The following is a 13,204-nucleotide window of genomic DNA, read 5'->3' on the forward strand; positions in this document are numbered from 1 at the left end:
CTTTAGAAGTGCTAAGGATTGTTACTACAGTATAATTGACAAGTCCAGCTCTCCCAATATATTATCTTTGTGCTTTTAAAAAGTGCCTTCGGCCATTCTCCTCTTCAGGTAAGCCAGTGAGCTCATCCATTTGGAATATTTCAAGTGCCTTTTGTGGTATTTTGAAAACTCTCTTTTTGGAATTCAGTGTCTCCTAAGAATGAACAATTTCTGCATTGCAGGGATCCATTGAGGGGGAGTGAAATGCAGGACATCCACACTAGCTTTGAAGCATATTGAAAAAAACTCCTCTTTAGCTCACCACAGATTCTGAAGAAAATATAAAATATGTTCTGATGAAATGCAGAGCATGCTTTTCCAGACTGACATTAACATAACGCTATTTTAGAAAACTTCATTGTTGCCAATTTACCAGTAGGTACAATGTCTACAACCTGTTAAAACGTGAACTTTATCTGAGAGAACACTAGAGGAACATAGTGGAAAACTGCTATGCATGTTTATCCACACTCCAAGAAAAATCTCAAGGGTGACATTTCCAAAAGTATTATGTGATTAGCCATGCCAGAAAGGGATAAAGTAGCTGAGTGACTCCCATTTCAGTTGTGTGTGGTATAAGAGGGCATCCTCTAGGGAGTCCTCTGCCTATCAGGAGCTGAAAAGGCACCATAAGAATGTTTTGCCACAACTGAAACGCCATAATTTACACATTAGTAGCTCAGAGGTTGCAGTAGCAGATGCATCCAGACTTTTGCTAGTGGTGAGAGCTGAAATGAGGACATCCGGCCTCAAACAGAGTGGTTATTATATCACTTGTGATGAAGATTTCCACTTTCAACTTGTTGTAATCAATAGTCTCTAACATTGTGAGTCACTTCAGGGCCAAATAACTGCAATCAGATATTAAGTACTGAAATGTCTTACACTGTTAGAGCAGTGTGCAAGTTTTGGCTATACCAATTCCGCTAATGGTAGAAGGAGTAGGTAGGAATATTTAAACACTGCTTAGTACTCTGAAAATTTGTGGAAAATTAAACGAAGCCATGGATTATCAGAATAAGATTTTTTTTTTTTTTTGTGAATAGGAGCGAGTAAACAGTAAATACAACAACCCAAATATATAGGTTATTAAACAGTTGGTTTGGCTTCATTTTGACAGTTAGTGTAATGCATTATTGTTTTATACTTAATTTGAAAAGAGCTTATAGAAATAATATTTTGATATTGTCTTGAGATGCTTACAGTCTAGGCAGACAACATGGAGATCAAGTAAAACTGCACTTGAATCATGAACAGATGTGCATTGAAGACAAAGTTCCCCATTAATTGCACCACACTTTGTATTTGGCCCAAAGTAACACAGAAAGCGCTCCATTAAGGGCATGATCTTTTTTAATGCATTTATCTGGCCCTGAAAACATGCAGATGAGCAATTAAGGCCTCCTGGGAGGCTCCTGTCCATGGATGTTTTCAAGACTGAGGTTTTAGAGTACAGGAGGTTATACTTATCTTGCTGTGGATTCATGAACAATAGTGAATTTCATATCAGAAAAATTTCCTTGCATCTTTTTTCCAGCTGGTGGAACAAGATAATTTTTCTTGTGTATTATTTAGGTATCCCTTATCACTACATTGGACATGGGAAAGATTAAGCAATAAAAAGAGTCAGAGAATGTTTATTCCAATTATTTTTGAATGCTAAACATGCACATGCTGGTTTTTCTCTTAGCTTGAATATCTTATGAATTCTTTTTTATTTCATTCTTTTAGGCCTTTCTCTGAGATCTGCCCGTTGCATAGCCATACGTATTAGATGACTTTGGGACTTGTTTTATATCAACGATGAAGGGATTATCCAGCAGCCGTAGTCATCATCATGGGGTTGCCTGTGACCCTGCGTGTGACAGTCTGCCACACCACCCGGACAGGAAGCCATATTTGTTAAACCCGGTGGACCCCCATCCTGCAGACCACCCTTACTACACTCAAAGGAACTCTTTTCAGGCAGAGTGCATGGTGCCCTACAGCGATCAGATTGCCAGCAGCACGTTTCCCCGGAGGCATTACAATTCCCACCACGAACTCAAGGACGAGTGTGCTTTGGTTCCCCATGGAACTGCCAACAAGACCAACCGCATTCCTGCCAACCTTTTGGACCAGTTTGAGCGGCAGCTGCCTCTGAATCGGGATGGCTACCACACTTTGCAGTACAAACGGACTGCCATGGAGCACCGCAGTGACAGCCCAGGGAGGATCCGGCATCTGGTTCATTCTGTCCAAAAGCTCTTTACCAAGTCCCATTCACTGGAGGGACCATCCAAGGGGAGCGTCAACGGGGGCAAAGCGAGCCCAGAGGAGTCGCAGACGATGAGGTATGGGAAGCGCAGCAAGAGTAAAGAAAGGCGATCAGAAGGTAAGCCCAGATCCAATGCATCAGGATGGTGGAGTTCAGATGACAACTTGGACAATGATGTTTGCGTTTATCATGGTCCCAGTGGGGTCATGACCATGGGAAGATGCCCTGATCGTTCTTCTTCCCAATACTTTATGGAAGCCTATAACACTATTAGTGAACATACTGTGAAGTCATCCAGAAGCAATAATGATGTCAAATGCTCTACCTGTGCAAACCTGCCTGTGAATTTGGACTCCCAGTTAATGAAGAAAAGCTCTTGGTCCTCTACATTAACCGTGAGCAGAGCCCGTGAAGTTTACCAGAAAGCATCAGTTAACATGGACCAGACAGTGGTGAAGGCAGAGACGTGTCAACAGGAACGGTCGTGTCAGTACCTCCAGGTACAGTGTGGAGAACTGATTGCTGTTAACTGTGCTCTGCCTTGTCTCAGGTGTTTGTGGGGGATGGAGGTTTGCTCTGGTATTTCAACTTTCCCGAGAGGTCACTGATCACCAAAAAAGGGGTAATGCTGCTGAAATTAAAAATAAATCTGCTTTTTCTTTTCTTTTCTTTTCTTTTCTTTTCTTTTCTTTTCTTTTCTTTTCTTTTCTTTTCTTTTCTTTTCTTTTCTTTTCTTTTCTTTTCTTTTCTTTTCTTTTCTTTTCTTTTCTTCTTTTTTTTTCTTTTCTTTTTTCTTTTCTTTTCTTTTCTTTTCTTTTCTTTTCTTTTCTTTTCTTTTCTTTTCTTTTCTTTTCTTTTCTTTTCTTTTCTTTTCTTTTCTTTTCCTTTTCTTTTCTTTTCTTTTCTTTTTTTTTTTTTTTGCCAGCATTCAATATTTCAAAGAAACAGTTCATGTTGGAACAGGCTTAATTTTCTCATGTGGGAAAAATAAGACCTTTCTGTGTACTTTTTGAATTTATAAGGCAGTCACAGTAGGGGTATAGGGAATTTGATGCTGCAGTGCTTGCACTTAGCATTACAATGTCAATTAACTGAATGTTACCAGGATACAAATTCTTTGATTTCTGTAATTTCAAGATTTGCCTTCATTTACTGCTTATTTTATTATGAGAGCTTTTGAGACCCTTTTGAGAAACTTTGGGGTACCTTAATACTTTCTCCAGCAGGAAAACAACCTACTTTCCTTTTTGCCATAGAATATAAATTCTCATAAAACAGTTATTGTAATGTGTCCAGATTTGTTTATCTGGCTATTCCTCTTTCTCATGGCTTTGAGTCAAAAATAAAAAATCAAAAGGTTGAAATTATTGCTTGTTCTGATTATACATTTTAGGAGTACATCACCTACTCCCTCACAAGCTGTTTGCAGTTAATACAGCGTCACTATTTTTCACCAGTATTGTATCTTTAAATGTCAAGAATCAGATGTCTGTTCTGGGAGCTATCATACTGCCAGTGAATGTTTGTGGCAGGAACATGGATCAGAAAATATTAAAACTGTTTCATTCTTAGGAGAGCTGTGGATAGCTTTTATGCACTTTAAACGAAGCACTTATGGCACATCTAAGTGTGTGTGTAAGATGGAACAACGTTGTGCAGAGAAGAGAGAAGACCATGAGGAAAAAAGAGGTTTGCTAAGATGATTTGGTCTCATTTTAATGTAGTGGGACTCTTGTCTATTTGTGTAGAAACTGTAGTGAGTTTTGTCATATGGGTGCTTTAATGAGACAGTCAGCTTCCACATTCTGTTGTTTAAGTCAGTACGCAGAGAAAGCATAGGACAGAGGCATCCGCATTTAAAAATTGATCTTAAAAGGTTTTATTGAATGGCATGCAAAATAATTTTGAATTCCAGCCTCTGGGATTCTAAGTTTTAAATGTAAAGAATTGGATCTGTGTATTTTCTATTAACTGTTAGGAGACTGGGGTGGGGGGGAGAGGGGGCAATATGAATGCTCAGTGTGTGTGTTTACAGCTGTGTGTAAGGACTGGGGAGGGCAAGGGGTTTCAAAATAGCCTCAGTCGCAACCTTTTGAGGGTTTTGGTTTTATTGAGTCGCTTTTGTCTGAATTTTGTGAGTGAGAAGAAATTGTAACTTTAGGCTTGATTTTTGTGGTTACTTTGGACCCTGAGATTTCTTTTGTTGATGTTTTTGTTTGCTCCTTCAATCTTCCTCTCAGGTTTAGATAAAATAGCTGACAATTCAGTATGTGACCAGATGGCTAGAAAAAAGCAAAAAAACTGTGCCAGCATCAGCTTTAAATGAACACCTCCATAGGGACTTTTAGATAATGTTTAACTGACAGGAATAGACTCTTGAAGTGGAATTAGAGGACATTATCTGTGTCTGTATGAAAATACGTCCAACAATTGTCAAGGGCAGGAATTAGAATAACTAAATCCTCACTTTGAATAGCTAAATTCTCACTGTATTTACCATCCGCACTGGTAGTTTCATTTTGGTTGTAATTTCATTTTGTTTCATTTTTTCTAATTGTATGCTTGTTTGTAAAAGCCAGGGAAACATAACTGGTTTGAAATTGTTTTTTAGAAAAAGGAAAATCTTAACCAGGCTTTGATTAACTTTGGAAATAATATTCAAACAGAGTAGGGTAGATTTGAGGAAGCAGGTCAGGATTATTCTTCTCTCTTGGCAGCTTGAAAGGATGACAAATGGATATAGGTATTAAAAAGTCAGTCTATTTTGAATCCATCCCATTGCCTTTCTCTTCACTATATCACTTATCTTTTTACACTACAAGCCCTTTGGGGCTTGGACTTCATTCCCTTTTGTGCTTCCACAGTGCCCAGCACAATGGAGCGCAGAATCTAATTGAGGCCTTTTGGCTGTCCTGCAATATAAATATATATTAACAGCAGCAGACTATTACTCTGTTAGTGGGCTGCAGAGGTATTCTGTATATCTGTTATTTTCCTGGTGACCTTATCATCATTGTACCAAAAGGCTGGTGTCCTATGTTAGAACAATTAGGAATGCACTAAATGCGTTGAAAGCTGCAAATTCATGACAATACTGGACAACTCTGATAATTCAGTTTCATTATTATGATGCTTTTTTGTGGCTTTATTTAACTCATTAAATGTTACATAGATGCTTTTATCAACTCACTTGTAATTCAGGCTGTTGTTTATGGTCCAGGACATAAACTCTCTGATCCTTGAAAGAGGCAATATTTTGTTCATGCAAACTCTTCTTGCGATAGTATCTGAATTCAATGGAGTGACTTTTTTTCAACTCAGGGTACTCAGGATAATTTTCTTTATCCTGATAGATCTGAGTATATCAGGAGATTGCTGATCACATTGACTTCGCATTTGCTTGTAAGGGCTTTTATCACAAAAGTATCTGGATCTGGATGAATTCTCGGTGTAAATACATGGAAATAACAAACAATTATCTCACTTGGTGTGATATTTTCCACATAAGCGTTCTGTGGAAGGAGTTGGCAGTAGTTCGCGTTACAGATGGGTTTATTTCTCATAATTTGGAATTTGGATTGAGTGCAGAGTCCTCCTGCATTGCACAGTCTTTCTTTACCCCAGTAGGCTCTGCTTCCAGCTGGGTGTTGAGGTGCAGTGTCCATCCTTGGATGTCTAGGGGAGGCTTGGCTCAACACTGTGCATCTTCAGAAAGAGATATTAGCTCCCAGACTAGTCTAAAGACTGTCAAGCAAACCTTTTCCTCTCACCTGCATTTTGGGAATGGAATTGTATTTTTCTCTTCTCTCTATTTCTCCTTTCAAGAATGAGGAGCTGGATAGTAGAAAGATAAGGTCTTGGTTTTGAGCTGCTTCTTACTTCAGGAAAGTGCTTTTATTTGTTGCAGGTTTACAGTTGCACTAATTTGAAGGTGAGAAGGAACTGTTCGTGTTTTCTGAAAATTCTTCTTCAAAATGGTTTCCCCTCCTTGAGAGAATAATTTATAAAGCAGTGGACAGCCTCTACTTCTCTGGTACTTTCTCCTCTGGAAAAATTAAAATTAGCAAAACTATCAAAGACGAAATGTAAGCAGCAGTCTTTTTCTGTGAACAATAGGGTCTAAACACAAGGGTAGATATTTTTTACACTCTTCTATGAATTCATGATTGTTGAAGGTAATAGAGTATCAAATACACTGCAGAGTTTGTCTCTGATTATAGTTTTGCTATTCAATGTTCCCTGTAATTACTATTCCCATGGTCCTTGGTCCATTTGTTAAGAGATGGAGAAAAATACAAAGGATGACATTTTTTGTATTATTCCTCTTTTCTTCTTATGTGGGTCAGTCATATGTTTTCTTTTGATCCCATTTGATGAGACTGAAGTCATTTGTGTCAGATACTGAGGATGGAAATTGTACTTCTGAAAACTGAAGTGCAGTAGGTGGGGATGACAGGATAGTCATCCGAGTTATGCAGTTGTGTCACTTGTCCTTTGGTGGAACACTGTGAGAAATACTATAAAAAAATACTAAGCCAAGTTTCTGGGTGTAATAAGCATTTTCTGGTGGCGAAGGGCTCTGGTTCGTACTGTGCTCAGCTTCCTGTGTGAAGGTTGTCTGTAATGTGCGTTACTATATAATGTGTAGTGTTAAGAAACTCATAGGTAAAGTGACTTGTTTTCCAGTCTCAGGACAAGGCACTTCCACAGTTTCTTAGGAGATACTGCTCAATCCCAGCCTTTCTGTTGCCTGTGTCCATGGATGGCCAAATAGAGGGCATCGCCCTAGGTCAGGGTGCTAAGAAGGACCAGTATCTGTCATACGATTTGTTAATGTGGTATGTTAAATTACAAAGTGTTTATCCTTATGACACAGCAAGTTATGTTAGATCTATTATACTGGGCTTATCTATGCAAGTCTATCTGTATTTTCAGCCAATGTCTATTTTTTCCTCATTTGTAGTGTTTGCATTTCTGTCACAACTATCATATTCAAATTAATCTTTCAGTATGTCCTTGTATATATATAAGTTGTATTTTAATATCCATTAATATCGATATTCCATTTTTCATATATGTGAAGACCTGCCTTTTTTCTCTTATTCCATTATAAATTGAAAATGAATGAAGTGTTTCCCCTTTAATTTTCCAGTCAGAACTACAAAGTATATGAGGTATAAGTTTCAAATTTTTTACTAAGCTCATATGAAACATACTTCTTGGTAAAGCTAGTGAAACAGTTTGAACAACTGTGAAATAAAATGTCAAACGTTATAGTGTACTCTAGGCCAGCTTCCAGGTAATGGAATAATCATGAAAACGTTTGGGAATTCTTAAATATTCATGAATTTTAGAATAAATCTAAGAATATTAAAACTGAAAAAATATTCACAGAAAGCTAATTTACTTCAGTTTTAAAATTGGGACATAGGTAGTATAAATAATGAGTAAAGTCAGGCAATCTGTGGGCACTTGAAAAATAGAAATAAAGCACAAAATAGCTTATTTACAACAAATATATTAATAACAAATAATTCTATTGTATCTACATTTTGGTTATTTAGCCTACCTGCAAACCTATGCAAGATGTCTTTGCTATATTAAGACAAATATGAGGAGAGTATTTCAGTGTAGCCGTCCTCCTCATCTTTTAAGTCCTTTAATTTACCTTAAAAAAAGCAATTGTCAGCTGAGTTGCTGAGAATGATCTTGCCACATATTTCACCTTAACAACTGCTGTGTTCTCATTCATTTAATTAAAACCTGGACTGACCTTTGGTGTCTGAGTAATGCAGTAATAGGGGCCACCTAAGAACTAAGAGAGCTGTTCTACAGCAATGTCAGTGCTTCACACTTAGCTGCCATTTTATCTGCCCATGTTCCTTAGGTAATAATTTTCTATCCTTTAGTTTTATCACCATTCTGTAACTTCTTAGTATTGAATATACTGGCACTGGTCTTATTTTTTCTAGATTAACTTGAATTACTGTAGGTTCATTCTGTTAACATCCCTGCATTCTAATAGCACATCCATTAATGAACACAATTCTGGCAGCTGGATGGATCCCTGTTTGGTGTTGCTGGCATACCATATATAGGATTTAGCAACATACTTGGGTGACACTACGTTACACATACTGTTATGTCAGAAATGTTTATGAAAATTATGGCTGCACATAATAGCTGGCATTTGGTACCTATTTTGGTTCCTTCGTGGGTAAGATTTGACTCAGTCCTGGATGCGACTCCTTTCTGCAGCCTTAAATATTGGGAGTGTTCTAATCATTATTTTCAGTAATTTCACTGTAAAAAAAAAAAACAAAACCTAACCCAAAAGTCTTCAAGGCAAATCAAGTCCAGCAAAGAGGATCATTTCAGTCTGCATATCAGTTTGAAATCCTTAACTTTTATTATGGAGACATGAAAAGTAGGTGGGAAAAAAAACACTGAGCAGTGATATGTTTTCCTCATAGTGCAAAGTAATAAGGAATATTTCCCCTACATCCAGTTACTGTTTTTTTAGTTTCAAAAATGGAATTTGTTGTACAGATCTTGAGTGGGGAAATACTACAGTGCCAGAAGAGTGGTTTCAGCTGGGGGCAGCTGGCCACGGTTTCTGTTCTGCCTTACAGATGCTCTTGTGCTGTGCTTGTTGCACAGCTGAGCTTCTGTCACTAGTGAATTAAGCAACAAGAACATGAATCTGTTGTATATTGTTTGTCCTTTCATCATCTTACCCTGAGCCTGTGCAATGGACTGTCTTGTTTGGACTTCTGATAGACATGTATTTCCCTCACCAAAGACTAAACAATGTGCCATGCAGTTGGATAACACACTGTGACAGTTCTGACGGGCCAGGGCTTCCAGAGACGGTCTTTGAATTGTCTCTAAGAGTCTTTTGTGCAAATCATTTTGTGTCTAATTTTGCTTTACTGACATAACCCCAACCTGCTAATCAGTTTGTTAGGAAATCTTTGAGATTTCCTGGTCTCTAGCAATTCAGTTCCCAGCAGATAAGAGTCAAGACCACGACCTTGATTTCATATCCAGTGGAACACTACTGTAGAGCAGAGGTGACAGTTTGGAGTCACTGAGCAGACACACTATGATGTTCTGAAACTGGGAAAGTTTCCTTAGAGCCAAATGAAAGCTTCTTAGTCAGGTATATTTCATTGCTGTAAGCCAAAAGAAAGCATTGTGGAAGTTTCAGTGAAGCCTGTCCACCGTACACTAAAATGTGACAGAAGCTAAGAGCCAGCTGGGGATGGTAGCTTAACTGCATTACTTACAGCTGCTGCCTGCGCGAACACAACATTAGCAAAGCACCAGAGATTATCCAGCTACAGTCAGCCAACAGAAACAGCATAAGGGCTGTTTCTCAAAATGATCTCCCCACCACATGTGTTTTCTTCCAAGGATACAGATTCAGCTACATGTTCTCCATCCACAAGCCAGTTTCCTGCTGGCTGCTGGATAGTGGGTTTGTGGTCCTGTGCAGTGAAAAAAAGGTAAAATGACATCTCATTTAACAGTATTGTCATTTGATGCCAACTAGTCCCCGTATGCAAGTGCTGAAGTGATTAGGGAGAGAACTGATTCACCCTGAAAGAAGGTATCTAGAAGTGAAAGAACATTTCTCCATTGCTAGTCATTGAAAGTGTCCTTTCAAGGATTGGTATGCATGTTAACAGTCATCCTGTCATCCTTACTTGGGCAGGGAGCCATATCTCATTATAGCCAACTGCACTGAAAGCTTCAAGGGTATTGAGAAAGATAAGAAGAAATGTCTGCCCTCTGCCACGGAGAGAATATCATCCGTGAGTATCACTGAAGCAGTTTTAGTTTGAGGTCCTGTCCGAGACTCCTGCTGTATGACCTTCAGTTACGTTTTCTTCAGCTAACAGTAGTTGCTGCTTGGCTTCCTTTCTCCAGAATGTGTTTGGGGGTGGCAAACTTGCAAGGCCCTTGGCTGGAATCATTGTATCCACGTGGCCATCTTCATGGTTGGTTGGATTTTTATTGTAAAGAAGAAGGAGAAAATTTATCTGGAATCAAGATGTGGTGGTTTTGTGTAGGAGACACACAGTCCTCTTCATAAACCAGCAAGTGAATCAAATTGACAAGCTACTGGTCAAGGCACCTTTTGATGAATGAAAATTATAAATGGGAGCAGTGCTTGAAGAATTTTCTGTATTTACTTACTCTGTGAGGATTCATACTCTTTCAGAAGACTTTCCGAACTACTGTTATGTGAAGGAAGACTGCAGTTCTTCACACTGCTTGTTCAGGTTTGATGCAATGTGTGGGCACCTAGGATTAAGGAAGTGATGTTCTGTCTTGGACAGGGTCTTGTGTTGACTGTTAATGCTCTGCATGTAAAAAAATATGGAGATAAGTCAGCTAAATTAAATGAATTTATAGTAGAACCTGATTGCTGAAATAGAACAAGCTAAAACAAGTGTTGCTGCAGATACTGAGCATATGAAGTTTGTCCTAAATAGAAGCAACCTTCCTATCTGCCTTTCTGAAAACTCTTGAGGCTTATTAAACATATATTGTTCTTCAAGCTTTTAAGGCTTCCTTTTTTTTTTTTTGCGTACTTCAATGATTCTTAACACATGCACATTGATAGAATGAAATACTATTCATCTTTATTGGTCTGATTAATTCAATATTCATGAGTGCTAGGAATAGGCTTAGTAAGTGGAAGATGGCAATTGAAACTTCCTTAACAGCACGCAGAAGAGGCATAATAACAGCTAAGAAAACCAAATTGCATGGGTTTGAAAATCTGCACTGAGCAGTCATTAAGCATTGTTCTTCAGTTGTGTGATTTCATTTCATTAAGTATTTGCATACTAATGGAAAGCTAAAGTTACAAGTCTACTGCTGTAAGCGATGGTTAGCCACTCCTTCCAGTCCTTGTGTTTACTTCTATAGTCATCCACATTGCTTTGGCAAAGCACAGGGAGAAGCTTTAATGATTCCAGCTGCAATAAACCAAATCAAACTAGAGATCAATAATGAACTTAATTTGCTATAGAGACAGTCTGTTTGCTATTTCATCTGGTAAGGTAAGTTAATAACAATTTTGGGCAAAAAAGAAGGAAATTATATATTCTAATTTTATCGTTTAGAAATGGAATAAAAAAATGTTTTCTTTACCTTTGTCCTTACATGCTGGGTTTATTTCACATACCACTATGTGCAGGCTTTTGAAATGAATGTTTGAAAACTGAGGGGCCAGTATACCTGTTTGCTTAGTTTCTTCATTTGGGGACCTAGACTATCTATCTATCAGAAAAATCCAGTTCCTTTGTATCAAAAAATGCATTCAAGAAGTTGACCAGTCAGTCCAGCCTGGCTAATGACAAAAGTGTGAACACTTCCAGAACAACATAAATTTAGTTAAAGATCAGGACGGGTAATCTATACACTAAATGAAGCTGAATCCAGGTAAGATGTTGGCTGGTGGCGTATGTTATCTGTATAGTCTGTTCTGTTTACAAAAGAATCTTATATCTGCTGTTTAATCAGAAGAAAGAAACTATAGTCAGGGTCAGCTTTCATACTTGTAACAAACATTTTATTTCTAGGCATATGCTAAAGTCTTATGTTTCAATAAGTTGCCTGGCTCAGAGGCCTTTGCTGAATATTTTCTATGTATTTTCAAGAAGTAATGGTGTTCTGTTTCACTGCCCTTTTTGTGTAAGTGCACTTTTGATTTTTAGGCTTGTAAAGAAAGAATTGTACGTGATCTTAAAGATCATTTGCAGAATAAAATGTTTCCAGGATCTCTATTACTTCAATAGTGTGAATAATAATAGTTCTATTTTAATAAAAACAATGACGTTCATTGTTACATCTCAGTTTAGCTATTCCCCTGTTTTCATGAGAGTAAAAACAATCATACAAGTGATGTTCCTGCTTGATATTCTGATACTGAAAAAATGTTGTTGCCAATGTAATTGTATAATATGATTTTCTTAAAAGCATGAAACAGCTTTATCTCAGGTATGTCAATCTTAATGCCATTAATCCTCTAAGGCAGCAGATAGGCAGCATGTGCACTTGCATGCACTGTAGTATGTGACCTTGCAAGGCATAATATTGGCCATTCAAACAAAGTAAGAGCCTGTGGGAAAATTCGTGCAGACCTCCTGACTGAAAAAAATAAGAGAGCTGGAGGGTCACATAGACAATTTTCCCAGCATTTTTCCAGATCAACAGAAGGCAACACGCTACCGAATGTTTAGTATGGTATGTATAGAAACAGAATGCATGAAATAATGTGATCGATTTTGTTTTCGCGATTTGTAGTTTTGAGAAAGCTTTATGTTTCACTTTTTTCCCATGATATGAAACACTTTACTGTGACAGTAAATTGCATTGTCTGCTATAAGCTGTTACAGCCATTCCTTTTAGGCACCAAAGAAAGCACTCTGAAAATCAGGTCACTTCTTTTAGTAGGTATTGCTTGAGGTATTTGACTGTAGGCACAGAAGTGTTAAAATGTTGACATTATTTTATCTGCCTGTATTTTCTAAATAGCAAAATAGGTACAATGAAAGGAAATGCTGAGCTTTAAGTGTTGTTTGTCCTACTGAAGTAATACACAGACAGTGTTCTGAGATCCTTTCATAAAAAGTATTACAACTGTTAACAGCCAAAGCAAAAATCTGCTACTTCCAAAGCATTTATTTACCCTGCAAGTGCTCTCTACCAGTTACATGATGTCTTACTGTCATGATGTCTTACTGTTTTCTCCTACTCCAACTTCTGAAATCAGGGTTTCCAACTCTTGTGAAACTGAAATAAGATAAAGGGAAACTGGACCCAAATTTCTTTCTCTAATATTCTCTTAAATACTGAAACCTTACTGAAAAGAAAAAAAAAAGGAAAAATAAA

General features: G+C 37.8%; 1 protein-coding gene across 4 annotated transcripts in view; it reads left to right on the forward strand.

Annotated features, from left to right (window-relative positions):
* Positions 1 to 1,842: 1,842 nt before the first annotated feature.
* Positions 1,843 to 13,204, forward strand: part of DLGAP1 (DLG associated protein 1) — a 151,931-nt gene continuing 140,569 nt past the window's right edge. For 2 of the 4 annotated variants that reach the window (XM_075728316.1, XM_075728315.1), the window contains exon 1: positions 1,843 to 2,796. In XM_075728316.1, coding sequence (XP_075584431.1) covers positions 1,843 to 2,796 — 954 coding nt within the window. Of the gene's footprint in view, positions 2,797 to 11,319; positions 11,371 to 13,204 lie in introns of those variants that run through there. The other 2 variants (XM_075728318.1, XM_075728317.1) reach the window with 1 other exon arrangement.

This window comes from Pelecanus crispus, chromosome 2 (assembly GCF_030463565.1).
Source record: "Pelecanus crispus isolate bPelCri1 chromosome 2, bPelCri1.pri, whole genome shotgun sequence".
Classification (NCBI taxonomy): Eukaryota; Metazoa; Chordata; class Aves; order Pelecaniformes; family Pelecanidae; genus Pelecanus; species Pelecanus crispus.